Genomic DNA, 16,777 nt, shown 5'->3' with positions numbered 1-16,777 from the left:
ATATTGATGGGGATACTTTTGTCGGAACACCAGACACCCCACAGCATCTTACAAAAGATGAAATAGCATTGGCGGAGCTAGTTTTTGTGCGCCGGGGTGTTTGTGATGTTGTCGTCCCGTGAGTTTTTTCTTTCAATAGCCACTGCAAAACTTCATTTCTAAACCTGTGCGTGCTTGTCTCAGAGGTGCATATCGTCCGCGCTTGGATTCAGGTAAGATTTGGCGTAGTTATCTCTCTCAATACGCGTAATAAACCTTTAAGAGAAGAATGAATTGGATTGAAAGGAACAGTTATAGACATAATTTTTCTTGATAAACATGGATTATCGATATTTCAGATAACTTAAGAATTCTGTCGCACTCTTACGAATCTACCATCTCATGGCGTACGAAATATCAAAGGCACCTAATGCTTCATTAAATAAAAGTAAGATGCCAGGTAAGATATCAGTAGATGAAAATGTGCTACAGGTCAAACAGTAAAGGGTAAAAATGTCACGGATAAGAATGTTAAGGAACAAAATGTTAGGGCCTACTGGGTAGAAAAATGTCAGGGGAAATGTAATGGTAACGTTTAAGAATGACAAGATTAAAATTATTAGGGTAAAAAAAAATCAAAAGTATAATTATGATACATATGAGATCTAAAAGGTCACAAGCATGAATGTCAGTTATGAGGTTTTGAGAAGAAATTGTTAGATATAAAAGTTATTGTTGATTTACAATGTTATGTAAGTTTATTATTGAAAATTGCTAAATGTATTTGTCAATAAACTACGTGTAACATGGATGCATTTCAGAATTTGATGTAAGGCACTGTAAAGAGAAATTAATCTACCGTTATGTTTGTTCTTTCATTTACTACCAATCGTTGCGTTATGGAATTAAAAAAGAAATAGATAATGTGCGAAATATGCTTTCACCTTCTCAATGAAATTTAGTAATCAAACATACTAAAAGACATAGCAGCTGACAAGCTTACATACTGATTTTTACCATTGTTTGAAAAGATAACGCGACAGATGTAACAGATACTTAAATCGAGCAGTAAGCAACTAATCCTCAGCAGTTTTCAACTTGGAAAACGATTTACCTAATTTTTTCGTAATTTTTCTTGACATCTGTGTCTCTTCTTCTGACGTAACTATATGCAATTTTACCCTTCTACGTTTATTATAGATATGACAACTTCTGACAGTTCTTACTTTTAATCTTTGATTTCCCGTAGCTTACATTTTCGTCACTGACATGCTTTTTTTTTAACCACCGGCATCTTCATTACCTGACAATCCCCCCCCCCCCCCCCACACACACACCTACGTTTTCCCCGACACATTTACTCCTGACACTTTTACCCTGTACATGTATATAGATGTGGCGGTACTGAAAGTAGGAGTACCAATGATTTTGATAGTCATGAGAACAGATATAGACCCTGTTTGTGAACCAGAATGAGTACTTGTCGGAATCAAATCCTAAAACCATGAGCCCCCCACCCCCCCGGGGGGGGGGGGGGGGAGCGGAAGATTTTTTTTAACTTTTTTTTTTTTTTCTATCGACGATGCGGTGCGGTCGTCGATAGGGATGTTTCCACAGTGTGACGTGTCACATCCGGACAGATAGAGGCAATATGTAAGATTACAGGCCGTAGAAAATGTCGGGGTAAATATATCAATTAGAGGGTGGGGTGTCAGGCAGATCCGGCATGAGCATTGGTATCTGGACCCAACCAGGAGCCAGTTTTGCTATCAGGCCCTGCCCCTGCTACTCGTGCTACTGGTAATTATATGAAAGTTCCAACTGACCTGACTTCGAATCAATTGTCACTTCTAGGCCCTAAATTTTAAACTTTTTTTTTTTCACAATGCAGGCTAAAAACTTGGTGGTTGCGTGAAATATATCAGATGCACGATTTGGTCAGGATAAGTGAAAAAAAAAATACTGATCGTATTGTTCTCCATTAAGTTGTGCTCCTATTTTCTCTGTCTTGTTTGTTCCATGTACCTACCATCTATTTTTTTTTTTCATTTTCATAATATGCCATGCCCTCGTCTGCATTCTGCATTTCTTGATCTTGCGGGATATCTTTTAGCTCGAGGGAATGATATCATTGAACGTGATGAAGAGGAGGATCGCACATAAAGAGTTGTAAAAAAGAAAGAAATATGCTTACAATATAGACGAGCGGCCGGGTACTCATTGATTGGTTTGGGCAAAGTTTATCTCGTGTAAAGGCCGCTTTTGTGACTGTGACCTCAATAGCTGAATTTGACCCACAGAGAGAAAGGGACATCAATGGCATTGGCGTGGTATTTGAAGCTGATAATCCCACTTATCGTTTGCCTTTAGAACCGTGTCCATTCATATTTCTATTTCACAATGTATTGCATCAAAATGCCAACGAGTGTATACGGAACCTTGGCTGTACTCACCCACCGACTTGCTCTATCAAATTTCGGCTTGCTATATTATATTCCATTCAATTGTATGCTTGTATTTCCAAGCAACAGAAAAAGGACTGTACAAACTATGCATTAACAATTCATATTGTTAACACTGTGTTAAGGTTTAGATTATAGAGTTTTTAAATAATGTAGTTGTGAAGGAATTAACACACTCCAGATAGTACTATTTTTACAGATTACTATTACGACAAACATCTTACTGAGTATGCTGCATTCAGAACTTATTATTATTCGTTTCTTTGCAACCTTTTTCACCACGTTTGAGTAGTTTTCTGTCAACAGTTTATCTCGTTCCTACGTTTTGTGATGATATAAAATCACTTTCATCATCGAAATCATGTTCATCATCCCCATAGCATTCAATAATTTGTACGATTTGTCCAATAATCTTTTGATTGTGATACGCATCGATCATTCGACAGATGTTTTGTCATCGAAGTCCCTTTTAGTAGAGATTTATCAACGAATTTCTGGCAAATGATCGGAAAATGATAATGAAACCACCCTCTGGAGGCTCAATGGCAAGAGGGGAAAAACTGCCTTGGATAAAGAAAGCCAAAACTACAGTATTATTTCTTCCGATTTCTTCTGATTTCGTCCGATATAGGTCGACGGAAAGAATGCTGCGCAGACAACTGATCGCTATCGTCCTCCTTCTGGGGCTGACACGACATTGTTCAGGTTTTTAATTCAAATAGAAAGAAAATAATTATTTGTTTTTTCGTGATGAAAGCATGAAGTGTGAGACGGTTCTCCGTATAAACTCTATACTGTTTATACCTATATGTATAAATTGTGTGTCGCGTAAGAGAGCGATATTCTTCATACTGTCTTGAGATATTGCAGTGTGTTGTGTCTCTGAGCGTGCCCCCTGTCTGTTTGTCTCTCATTGTTTCTTGCTTCCTTCTGACTTCCCTTTTGACAATTTGTTTCTTTTTTAACATAGAGGTGTGGTAATTTCAATGTCAAATCAAAGGAAAACTCGTAGAAGCTTCTAGAAATGCCCCCTTTTTACTAAATATGTATTTGTAAGTTGAATTATGATAAACATGGTATCGAATGCGAGGATTCCTTTCAATATTTATCAACATATCAATGATCATATATATATATATATATATATATATATATATATAAATGCAATCTTCTTGCTCTTTTTGAGGTCGAAAATATATGTATTCAAAATATCTATGTCATACCTTTTTAAAGCATTGTTCCCATCTTTATACACAATGCGGTGATTTTTAGTGAGTTGATAACATGTACTGAGCGTTCACAGATTCCCTTTCCCATTTTGTCTGCGTGTTTAAATCACTTTTCTTCTCCATTACGTTTAATCATACCCGGTGCCTGTTTCATAAAACTTGTGATCGGTGACAAGTTGTCATAGATGTGACAAGCTACTGAAATCCTTGCATCTGATTGGCTGAAAGCAAATTTGTCATAGATATGTGGCAGTTGTCACTGACAACAAGTTTTATGAAACGGGCCCCGTTTCTCGCCCACTTATATTCTACTTGTACCTTTCATATTGTATTCTACCTCATTCAGTGGTTTTTGTGTTACCTTATGCTGTTTATAGTATTTGTGCATAACGGTGTAATCGTGCCCATTTCTCGCACCCTATTTTGTACGTCGGAGTCTACTTATGCCCGGTTTTCGTATGGCATTTGGGCGTCGGTGTATGATTATTCCCATTTCTCGCAGACTTGTATTCTATGCGACTTTCATATACTATAAGTACATGACTTGTATTTGAGTGTATTTCTTGAATGCCTTTTGTGTTACCCTACGCTGTTGATGGTAATTGTGCGTTGGTATGTGAGTTTGCAGATTTCACGCGTTCTTTAATCCATTAGTGTCTTTCATCTATTCGCATTCTCCCCTTGGGTGACTTTTGTGTTACATTAGCCTTGGACCAATGAATTAACCTCATGAGGTGTTCTTGACTCGTTTTTATTTTTCTCTTCGTCCATTATTCCACATACCGTGGTTGTGACAAACAAATTTGAACGTCACCTATATGAATTTGCAGCTCAATATTCAATCAAATCCAATGGCCCATATAGATGATAAAATTTTTCTGTATTGAGACTTTAAGATATTTTGATCATTCCTGATGAAATGGTAGGACCTCTATATATATTTTTTTTCTATTTGAAATATAAATGAAATGAATATGAAAGGCAACATATGTTGCTTATAAGGAACAATTTTCTTTGTGTTTATGTATAGTGAAAGAGAAAAATAAAGGAAACGAGACAGAACAATATTTACCTCTTCTACTTACAATTATGACATTATGCAGGTCAGAGTTTTACTATTGGTCTGACTGTCGGAAGCCCCACCACCATTACTTCCCCAAACTATCCGGGGAGCTATGGCAACAACATAGAAGTCGAATACAGCATAACAGCTCCAGATGGATACTATATCCGGGCAAGATTTCTCGATTTTCGCACCGAAGACGACTTCGACATCCTCACGATCCGATCCGGAGAGAGTGAGTTTACTCCTGATGGCGCAGAACTGGCACAGTTGAGCGGAAGTGATCTACCAGCCGATGTGACGTCACCAGGAAACACAATGTGGATGAGGTTTACCAGTGATCAATCGACGACCTTTGGCGGCTATCGTATCGAATTGACAGCTATCGAAAGAGAGGGTAAGAAGGAGTGGTCCGATGAAATGAAACCAGAGAAAGAACAGAATTATTGTTCATTTCCAACTCTTCTTGTGTCGCATTTGTGCGTTGTGATATCTCACCTGTGTGTGTGTATGTGTGTGTGTTTGTTTGTGTGTGTGGTGTGTGTGTCCACAGTGTGATTTGCAGTTATCCATACGTTACAGTGTTTAGGAAAAAGGGCAATCTGTCTTGATTTAAACTGCTTCCTGTAATAAGTGAATATCAATTTACTCACCTGTCAGTGACTGCCGGCTGATGGACCATGCAATAATTACAACCGATTGTCTTTCTCCTTCATAATCTTGCATCACTTATTCGAGGTTTATTCATTCTGTCAATCAATTACACATTAGGAGAATAAAAACAACAACAAAAGAAAGCAAATTCTACCGTCTCGCGTGAGTCACACTTGCTCATTTTATGACATAATAGATATGCATTGTCGATGTTTTCATTCTACTCGAAGCATGCACCGATGAGGAATTCGAGTGCCGTTCTGGTCTGTGCATCCCTTCGAACAGGGTTTGTGACACCTTCAACGATTGCCTGGATTTTTCTGACGAAGACTACTGCCGTGAGTATTGGCATCATTATTTCTACAATGATATAACATGATATGTGGCATAAATATCAAAACATATCACTATTCTAATGCGATAGCAATAACAATGGAAAAAAAAAACACCATACAAAACAATGAAATCTTAAGAATAAGATAGTCAAAAAAAAAAATGAACAGCAAGAGAGAGCATTGTTTGCCGGGATAAAAAAACAAAAAAAAAAACAAAAAAAAAAAACACAAATTTTCTATACCATATATGAAAATAGTTAAAACGATTCAAATATGACGTATTAGTTTCTTCAATTGCTCTGCTCTCTTTATAAATGGAATTTATAAGATCGCAACTACTGATCTACATTTTTAACAAATATGTCGAAAAAAAGACCTAGTGGGAATCGAACCTGTCATCTCATATTAGGTCCCTAAATTAGACTGGTAAAGTCTTCTTAAACGAACTACATACTCTGTTATATTATGTTAACAAAATGCTATAAGAAGAGAAAATTTAGTGTTATTTTTTGAAAAGTTTATTTGAGTATAATGAATGCAGTAACTATCGTGACTGAAACTGAACTTAAATCGTAATATCTGTGATATTTGCGTGTAATACGTGCATATTCAGCGCAATGTGTTGATATATCGACTGGAACTTGTAATGGTCTGCTCTTCTACAACACCACCATTTTCCCGAACAACCTTGCGGAAAATGCGGCTGAGGCGGAAGCGACTGTGAACAAAATAGTGAGTAGGTTTTTTTTTTTTTTTTTTTTTTTTTTTTTTTTTTGGGGGGGGGGGTCACTTTCAGATTCGAACTGTTGAAACTTTTATTTCTTATGTAAAATGATTGATGTGAAATGTGCCAGGGGGAAAAAGAGAAAAATAATTGGTGCAAATCATTCAGTAATTCAATCATTCAGTAACCATTCAGTAATCAATAGTGTGTATAAGTGACTCGATGATCAACGAAGGCATCTCCAAAATAATTTACCAGTAAAACCCAATCTTTTAATTTCAAGTTCATCTTACATGTAGCCATATGGGATAATCAATAAGAACTATTTGGTCGTTTACCAAATTGTGACATTTTATCGCCAATATATTGAAGCAACCTCATTGTAGGCAACCACAATCATTTCTTCCTCTGATTTCGACAATTGTACTACTGTCACTGTGGTCGTTGTCACTGTTCGTGAAATTATGTGATACAATTATGGACAATTCCCGAATGGCACTATTCCCAGGCCCTTTCGTCAACTGAATTAGTTTCTAGCCATTTAAGTCAAATGATTATGGCATGGAGTGCCCCTTTTGAGCAGGTTTCAGTCTCCATTGTTGTTTTGTCAAGGTTCATTTATTTTTAACCACCCAAACTTTAATAGATTTCAATTCAATGCACTCGAAGCGGCCTTCGAGATTATTCGATGGTGAAAAAAACTCTCTCCAATATGTTTTCTTTTTCACAAAGACTTTTTCACTTAATATTCAGGTACAAAATAAATGTCACACAGTATTATGATACATAAAGTCAAATAATACATTTTCAAGGAAGCCACAAACAGTCTTAAGAATATCAACACGATTCTAATTGATGTTGTATGCAAAACGTTTAGTTTTTCAAACATATATTCATCTACCTTTTTTTTTTTTGTTGCTTGCTTTAGAAATTGGCAAAGTTGGCGAAAATCTAATAATTTCTTTTTATTTCTGGCAGAAAATATAAAGTATTTTGCACACAAATAAATCACATTGTAACACTCTAGCTTTTCTGTAGAACCAAGTATAAAAGTACTTCTAGTAATTTGACTTTGATTCTGTAACATAATTCCTCGTATCTGAGAAATTAATTTTTGAATAACGCATTCCCCCCCCCAAAAAAAAAAAAAGTGCAATTGTTTCTGTTGAGCTCGAACAAAACGCACAGAGGTCTGTGTTGGAGAGTCCCATTACAAAAAGTAATTTATTAACACTAATATATCTGTGCATGATTTTATATTGAAAATAACGAAATCTTTGATTTCGGGTAGACCTGTAATAAAGAAACGTTTGTATATATTACTCCAATCTTGTAGATGGCGAATTCAACTTTACTCGGTTGCCACGAGCAACTGCTGCCCATGCTATGTTCCGTGCTTTACCCGGAGTGTCCCCACGACAGATCCGATACCGGACCCTGCAACTCAACCTGCGTGGCGGTAACTGCAGCCTGCCGAGGGGTGTACGAGTCCGCGCTCCAGCGGGATTGGCCCCTAGACTGTCAAGACTATACCGACTGGCATTCCAACCTTTCTAACCTCTGCCTAAGGAGCACGAATGGTATGATCAATGGCACCGTCTGTAGCAACTCATTGGGAACTAACTTATCAACATTGAAAGTTGGGCACCATTTGTTGTGATGAGCTTTCAATTCAATTCAATTCAATTCAGATAATAATTCTCATAAAAAATAATAGAAGATAATATATAAAACGCTTACAGGAGCAAAGAATGCCAAATCACATAAATTTCACTTATCATGCAGTCATGTTTTTTTTTTGTCTGTATATTTCGATAAATGACCAAGTAAGCAACTAAAATTGCAGTTTTTAACTGTATATGGAAAAGAAAAATCGACAAGAAAAGCAAAGTTTGTCAATTGTGAATCACTCTGGAAGATGAGGGCAAAAAATCTGTCAAAGAATGAGTGTATGAAAGGCTTGGCTTCATGACGTCAGGACTTTCTAGGGCTCTGTATCATGATTTTCAAAACAATTTAATACCAGCACAATGTGTCATCCCTCAATGGTATTTTGTTAACTGCAATAGGTATTCAGTTCAGTACCATGGAGCGTCATCGAACAACATTGATTACTAACGCGATAGTGTGTTGGATAAAAGCTTAAAGGGGATGGCTAGTAAGTGATCAGTGGGAATCAGTGGGAATGCTGGGGGATGATTGTTCCAATAATTGTGGAATTCATTTAAGAGGAACTTATATATATCAGGTGAGCATGTCTATACAGTGACGGGGCGATCGTTAACGATCGATAACGATCGCTCCGTCACTGTACAGGCATGTTAACCTGGAAACCTTGAACTGCACATTACTTGAATATGAGACCATTCTGAAGTAAATAATTTTCACACAACAATAGATACATAATGTACTCTTAAATGAATCCCACAAGGATTGGAGCAATCATTCCCCAGCATTCCCACTGATTCCCACTGATCAGTTACTAGCTATCCCCTTTCATAGATAGTAGCGGTGGTACAAGAGTTCGCACAAGACCTTGTTTTAATAGCTGTAGATGATACAGAGTGTCCCACCTTCACCAAATGCTGAATCCTGTACCTGAGCATTGTGTTCAAGTTCACACGTCGCAATAACCATGTAATTGCCAAATAGTAGTCTACCAGGCTTGCTGTCAGCTGGATGTGTAAAGAAGTAACATTTATTAAGAGTACATGAATAATGATTACATCACAGACGTTTATCTCAGTGAATTAAAAAAAAAAAGCAACAACACACCTGGATGTACAAATGACATTTTTTTTTCTACCCAAGCGCAAAGCGGAACTACTTACTGTTGACTGGCTTCTTTAGATTTACAATCCCCCCCCTAAAAAAAAAGTGATAGAGGGCGTTTAAAAAAAACTATTAATGTATAACCTCGCCTGTATTGGCGTGACTGTGTCTCTTTGAAGTCAATGTTATTGTTGGCAATAAATGTTATTTCAGCAATAATAATGTTCCTGTCTTTCCGTAGATCCTCTGAGCACAGACATATGTGGTACTAGGCCCGGATACGAGCTTGAACAATCACGAATCGTCGGAGGAATTAATGCGCGTCCCGGCGAAGTCCCCTGGGCCGTAGCCCTCGCTGTACGGGGCACCCAAGGCAACGATACCTTACAATTCTGCACAGCTTCCGTCATCGGTGCCAAGTGGATCATTACCGCAGCACACTGCGTGTAAGTCTATGCTTTTCGTCAATTAGTTTGTCAGACACTTTGATTGTCTGCCATATTCATTCATTAATGATATTCATTTTTTTCTGTCATTCTGACAATGTCCAGAGTAAACTCACCCAATCTGTGAGTGTATCGACATCAAAGAAATCCTTAATGAGCGCGAGCGCACATTAATACAGCAATGACATTTATACTTTATACATTATTTCAATTTGACTTGAATTCCCATTATATCATCAAAAGTAAACATTCCTGAGTTTTTATGAGTTATTTCAGACGATTTCTAGGCAAATCACATATCTAATGACTAATCTAGCGCAAGCCTTTTACTCGCGATTTCAATTAAACTATATTCATGAAATGAACTTTTCTGACGGGGCTAATTTTGAGGATTTTTACGTGTACGGTCACATGTATATCAGATGCTTTCCACATTTCGTCTATGCACTTCAGTTATGGTTCTCTTTGCCAGGGATACAAACACGTCCACGTCATAGGGTTCTGCAAACCTATAAATGGAGTTATGAGTAATTAAAACGTGACTTCGTGTTAGCCGAAACATTTGCAGAAGTTATTTACAGATTAGAGTGCAACGGTGTCTCTGCTTACTTTTACGTCAAGTCAACTTCTTGATGGGAGTGTAAGCCCGCCCCTTTTGTGTGTGTGTGTCTTCGGTGTGGCAAGAGTTGAGGCGACTGATCAGTTGAAGCCATGAAGGAGTCCAACCATCTCTCCTCCAGGGAGATGGGACCTAAAAACCAATGCATGATTGTTGTCTAATTTTCGGGCGCAAACATTATTCAAGCAGTAGCGTTGGGAAAAAAATACGCTGCATTGTACAACTGCGTATGAATATTGCGCTAGACGCTGACTCTGTCGATTGTTATCAATATACAGCCTATTTAAACCTAATTGTCTCCCTCTATTGTAAACGTGGCGACAGGGTCGGCTACGTTGATTCCCTCATTCTCGGCGACATCGTTCTCTCGACGCCATCGGAATACCAGGTGGTGGTAACGCCTTATAACATCTTCGTGAACCCTTATTGGGACGAAACCATCGCTTTTGCTCAAGGTGACATGGCCATCATTCAGCTTTCTGAACCGCTCGAGTTCAATGACTACATCAGACCCATCTGTATTCCTGAGGTCGACTACGAGATGGGCGCCTACAGACGCTGCCAAATTGCCGGTTGGGGGCTGCAGCATGAGACTGGTACGCACTCTGGCTGCTGCTGCTGATCAGCTCAAATATGTGCATTCGATAAAACATACCATGTACTTTTTCTACCTACCTGTACTGATGCCTGTCTTCATGTATGATGCCATGACCATAAACCAGTTCACAGTAAGCACAAGTCTGCAATGACCTCTCCAACCACAGACTTTGCATAACATGGAATAGTCTTCAAGAAGAGCAGTTGCAAACAGTCATGCAGGAAGTGGTAATTTACATGTCAATGCTGCATGAATGGCTTCTGTTAATGTTGCTGGAAAGAATGCACATTCACCTGTAAGTACCAATATGCACATGGTTCATTTATGACGCAGTTGTCATGAAGCCCTATCTAGGTTTTGAATAACTCAGTTGCCATTCCATTTCAGATGATTTGCAATGACCTCTAACTGTACATGCTCAGATTGGAACTATGAACTGGCATACTGACATTTTTTTTTCTTAAAATCAAAGTGAAAATCAAATTGTCCCATTAGCGACAATAAATCCTTTGACTATATCATAATGCTTTTCACTTTGTCATTGGCTCAATCAGGGCACGATCATAAATTTGTGATAAAGTTGAAATATTGTCGAGCCCTCAGTTAAGGTTGTATGCCTTTAAGTTCGCATTGCCTGAAACAAAACAAAACAAAAATAGTTAGTTGTAATGTAGAAAGAAATACATGAAGACTATGGATATATGCGATAAAACTCTCCTGAGATTTCAATGTGAGTCGCGCTTATTTTGATCAAGGTCCGTACTTGCCTGAACAGGTAGTTTTTCATAAATCAGCGAGTATAATCATGTATACTTGAATTCTGCCCTCCTACAAAGGATATTTCTGTTGCTTCTGACAAGCCCCAAATTATCTTTGATACCAATTTTAAAGAGTTAATGGTTCGCCGTCATTTCGTCTCGTTGTTTTTTGTGTTGTTGTTTGTTCGTTGATTTGTATTTGTATTTTTTTTTTTTTTTACAATTTTCGGCAGGTGTGGACGCATCCTACGCGTTGCAGAGGGCAAACGTTGGGATACTCGACAGGGAGTACTGTGCAAACGTTACCGTCCAACAGTTCACTGACTTCATGCTATGTGCTGGCTACGAGCGAGGCGGAATCGACAGCTGTTCGGTAAGGCTGTCCAATTCACTGAACTTTCGCGCATGCGTGCGCTCAATTCTCCTACATCCCAAGTTGTAATTCGCAGTGGGGCATTGTGACGCTGACAAATTATGACATAACCAAGGACCTTATTATAATCCATAGGGGCCCTATAGCTCCCCCTACACACACACATTTTTAGCTCTTTTCAACAACAAAAAAAAAAAGCGGGAAAACACAAAATACACACACATACACTTTTTTTCAATGATATTTTATTGATTTCATTCAAATCATTCATAAATCAACCCATTCTGGGTGTAACATGAACATAAAAACGGTACAAATGCCATTCAAAAGACAAATCCATTACCAACTTATACTGCCAATCATCTCCCTTCAACATAACAACTCGATTATAAATGAATCCTACTGACCATTTCTTCACGAGAAAGTATTGACATGTACACAAAAAAAAAAAATCTTTGACTATGGTATACTTATACTGCTAATCACCTCTCTTCAACATAACTCGATTATAAATCGAGTATATAAGGGTATATATATACAAGGGTATATACATAAAAGAACAACAAAAATACGTTATACAAAACTAGAATGAAATCATTTCATTGAAAATCAAATCCCCATCCCCACCAACCCCGATGCACTCAAACCTATCACACACCCCAACCACAACCCCAAACACATACATCCACAACCACCACACACATACACCCCAAACACCAACACACATACACACCAAACACCAAAACACACATACACCCCACACACAAACACACCCGAAGCAATACCACCTTCCTTCCTAATGAAAACGACTTCCAAATGTTGATTGATACGTACAACATACAAGCGTGTAATGGGCCGTATGCAGAAAAGCATCGTCCTCCCGAACCCAAATTCCGCTCCAAATACACATTCAAATTCATCAAACAAAACTCATCAAACTCCTAACTGCTGATAAAATCGTATAACCTTTATGCCAACAAAAACTTACCCCTCCCCGCGCGCGGCCAATGACACATTATATTGCCTTCACCACTGATAACTACACTGTACTAAAAAAAGAAAAACAAAACAAAACAATACTTAAGCTCTCGTTTCAGAAACATTTTCCCATTTCAGCAAATGTAATCCCAACTTATTTCTTTTTACAGCAATTTCTTTTTCTTCTTCTTTTTCTTTTTCTTCTTCTTCTTCTTCTTCTTCTTTTTCTTCTTCTTCACACACACACACACACAGAGACACACGCACACACACACACACAAACCAAACCCATGATATTCAGAAGGTTCCGCCCGGGGATTCTTCTCGCCAAGGCGCGTGTGCAGACTTTGATCTTTCAACTCAACAGATATTTGACTTCCACATTTAGAGGTATAGTTGCATTATACCCGTAGACGTTTGTCATAGTATTATATTTCTATACAAAATAGGTGCAAAATGGAACGGACAGGTTGCTGAAAAGTAACGTGGTTGCATTGAATCGCTCGTCTTTATAATGTGCCAGGCCGTCCGTTGATTTTGCCATGAAGTGGAAAAAATGCCCCAATCAGCCAATAGAATGGAGTTAAATTGATGAAGGTATATTATCCAATTGCACGTCCTGTTTCAATCTTACATTTTGTGCTGTTTGGGAACTGCGGTCGTGCAAATAATTGTCATTTTTCATATTCTCTCGTACAAGGGTGACAGTGGAGGGCCACTAGCTTGCGAAGCGGACGACGGCCGCTGGTACCTTTTAGGAATAATAAGCAGCGGAGTGGGTTGCGCCCGGCCGGCAAACCCCGGTTTTTACACTCGCGTGAGCCGTTTCCAGTCGTTCATTGACAACGTTCTGAGTGGCAGTAAGAACGACAGATTTATCTATTTTTTTTTTCCGTTGGCAATAGAAATGACATCTCCCATGCTTATATTCATGATTGTACCGTCATTTCCTGATAAACGAATTCACATGATTCTTTATATCACATTCATTGTTTCTTCACTTTTTTCTCCACTTTAGCCAGGGACCTACTGTGATAGATAAAAAGAAAGAAAGATAGATAGATGGATAGATAAAATGGCTAGTTGACTTAGCAATGGGTAAGTTGTTAAGCTTGATAGTTGAAAGGTCAACCGATCAACACATGCACATCGTGATGCTTAATGCAATTTTATGTACAGACAAAGATTATACTTATACTCTGCCTAACGTGGCCATTCTGGTAGCCGGGAGAATTTATGTCGCACCTGTACCCGATCCCATCATTACGAGGAGATCTGCAAACAGAACCGTTTCACTAAGAGTTCTCACTATGAAAAGGAAACACACAAAATGACAACAAGGGGAGATGTGCACTTTGTAAAATGGTTCCCTCTCACCATTTCCTGCAGATTACACCGCAAACGTGCAGGAGTACGAGTTGCTCGAAGATTCCGTGATCGTGGTAGAGTCACCGAACTATCCAAACAACTATCCCAATCACACTTACATCTTATACCGGGTCAGCGCTCCTACGAATTACAGCGTGCAGGCCCGCATACTGAACATTAGTATCGAGGCATACTACGACTTCCTCACGTTTGGGAATGGTCAGACGCCAATCAGCACTTCCGAGATTGCGAGGTTTTCTACTTCCGACCTTACAACGACGGTGACCTCTTCCGGTCGCTACATGTGGATCCGGTTCATAAGCGATTTGGCGGTCTCTCAGAAAGGATTCCGAATCGAGCTGATGGCCTTGCCACAAGAAGGTTTTTCTTTCTTTTCCTTTTTTTTTTGATCGCTTTTCTGTAACAGTCTTTGTCCTCGTTCGATTTTATTGCTATTTCCCATGACATCTGCTGTCTACATTTTACTCCTATATCACAACCTTTGAATATGATCCTTTGAAGATGATCCATTCCATGAACATCCTGAAGATAAATTACCCCCAAACAACAACAACAACAACGACGACGACGACGACGACAACAGCAAGATCATCAACATATTATTAGACCTGCGTGAGACTTTCTGTTAGCGAGTTAACATCGGGATTTGGCGAAATCGAAGCAACAACCAGGCAAAGTTTTAAAAGTGCAAATACTGTTTAGAAATCTGTTTGTCTATGATGTTAACAGACGCCGAAAAAGCTGTGCTGGTCATGTGAAAGTCACTTTAATAATAATTACCGTGGTTCCGACTTAATTGTGTTTAGCGCTCACGCTATAGTTTTTTTTTTTTTTGGGACGTTATTTCACAAAGGCACGGTAAAAGTCTTGAATGAAAAGTTAATTCAGTTCATGTCAATGATTAAACGAATCCGATATATAAATTGAATCTTATCACGACTTTCGACACAATAATGGAGGCTGTACGTCACGAATATGTCGACGGTCCGTTTTTTATATTCAGTAGATGAATCTTCGGGAGAAGAAACGGGCAAGTAAACAAAGAGTCCGTACCACGTCGTCAGCAGGTGTTGCATTGTTCATTCATCAAGTTAGGATAATACTTCGAACTACTACTACTGCTACTGTTGATAGTGATAGTAATAGTTGTAATAGTAATGATAAATCGTCTTTATATGGCGCATTTCAACACTAAAAAATGATCAGTGCTCTTTGATACGCTTTCAAATTTGCCCGTATGACAAAATTTAAAAAAAAAAAACCAACACAGAACTTATTCTTTTAATAGCAAATCACAATGACTACTAGTATTCGGCACATCTGAAACGTGTCTGATGCGTTATGTATCCAAGTTTAAAAAAAACGACCATCCATGGCCTGAACTCCGTCAGTAATGCAGATTTCATTCCATAGTAGACGCAAAAGTTTACTCTTGCCCAGTCTACCCTCACAGACATTATCAATTCAAGATGATGACACACCTCCCACATAACTCTACAAACAAGAGGAAAAAAAAAAAGCCCAGTAACTGACATCTGTGAATTCCAAAATTCTGTTACAGACAATATGAGGGACATATTCCTGTCTGCTGACCAGATGACGCTTCTATCTTCACCCAACTATCCGAACGATTACCCGAATGCCTTCCGCCAAATTTGGCGGATAACTGCTCCTCCCGGATTCAGCGCGAGTTCCAATTTTCTGGACGTCGATCTGGCAGACGGAGACAGCATCCGAATTGGGTTCGGACTCAGTCCTTTCCAATTTGCTACCGTCTGGTTTATTACCGGTTCGCTCATGCCACCTGTTTTGACTTCTCCAAGTCGCCACATGTGGCTCTCTTTCGAGACAAACAGTGAAGGCAGTGCCAAAGGTTTCCAGGTGGAGTTCAGTTCCGTGGTACTAGCAGGTGAGCAGACTCGCATTGTAATATTCTTATATACCTCTCACTGAAAACAGGCACAATAAAACCGTAAGGCAAGTTTTACGGAGACCAGTGCCTTCACAAAAATGTGTCTATCATTCCTCACAGGTGTTGACGAGTGCCTAAGCAATCCCTGTTGGAACGGCGGGCAGTGTACCGACAGTGTAGGTTCGTTCCAATGCAGTTGTCCAGATGGTTTTAAAGGGGCCACCTGCCGCGTAGGTGAGTGAACATTCCTGCACGAATGCCATGAAATCAATACGACTTGATATCATCTTTTTGGTCTAAAAATGACGAACTATTGAAAGCAAAGATGTTGCAGGTAAAAACATAAAAGGAAAAAAAAAGTGAATTTCAGTAATGCGATGTGATAAACTATACGCGTAATGAAACCTGAATAAAATGTTTAAAAGTTTAAGAATACTGTCTGCAGATATTCGAGATTAATTTTTCACAAAAAGCATTGACAGAAGC

General features: G+C 38.7%; 1 protein-coding gene across 1 annotated transcript; it reads left to right on the top strand.

Annotated features, from left to right (window-relative positions):
- The first annotated feature begins 432 nt into the window (after positions 1-432).
- LOC140236570 (enteropeptidase-like) lies at positions 433-15,008 on the top strand. The gene is made up of 11 exons (XM_072316497.1): positions 433-439; positions 4,774-5,130; positions 5,618-5,725; positions 6,336-6,454; positions 7,783-8,026; positions 9,460-9,664; positions 10,608-10,879; positions 11,873-12,012; positions 13,691-13,850; positions 14,380-14,739; positions 14,881-15,008. Exons 1-11 carry the CDS (start codon positions 433-435, stop codon positions 15,006-15,008), a joined length of 2,100 nt encoding a protein of 699 aa, XP_072172598.1.
- Positions 15,009-16,777: the final 1,769 nt, after the last annotated feature.

This window comes from Diadema setosum, chromosome 13 (assembly GCF_964275005.1).
Source record: "Diadema setosum chromosome 13, eeDiaSeto1, whole genome shotgun sequence".
Classification (NCBI taxonomy): Eukaryota; Metazoa; Echinodermata; class Echinoidea; order Diadematoida; family Diadematidae; genus Diadema; species Diadema setosum.
This window is presented reverse-complemented; position numbering and strand designations above follow the sequence as displayed.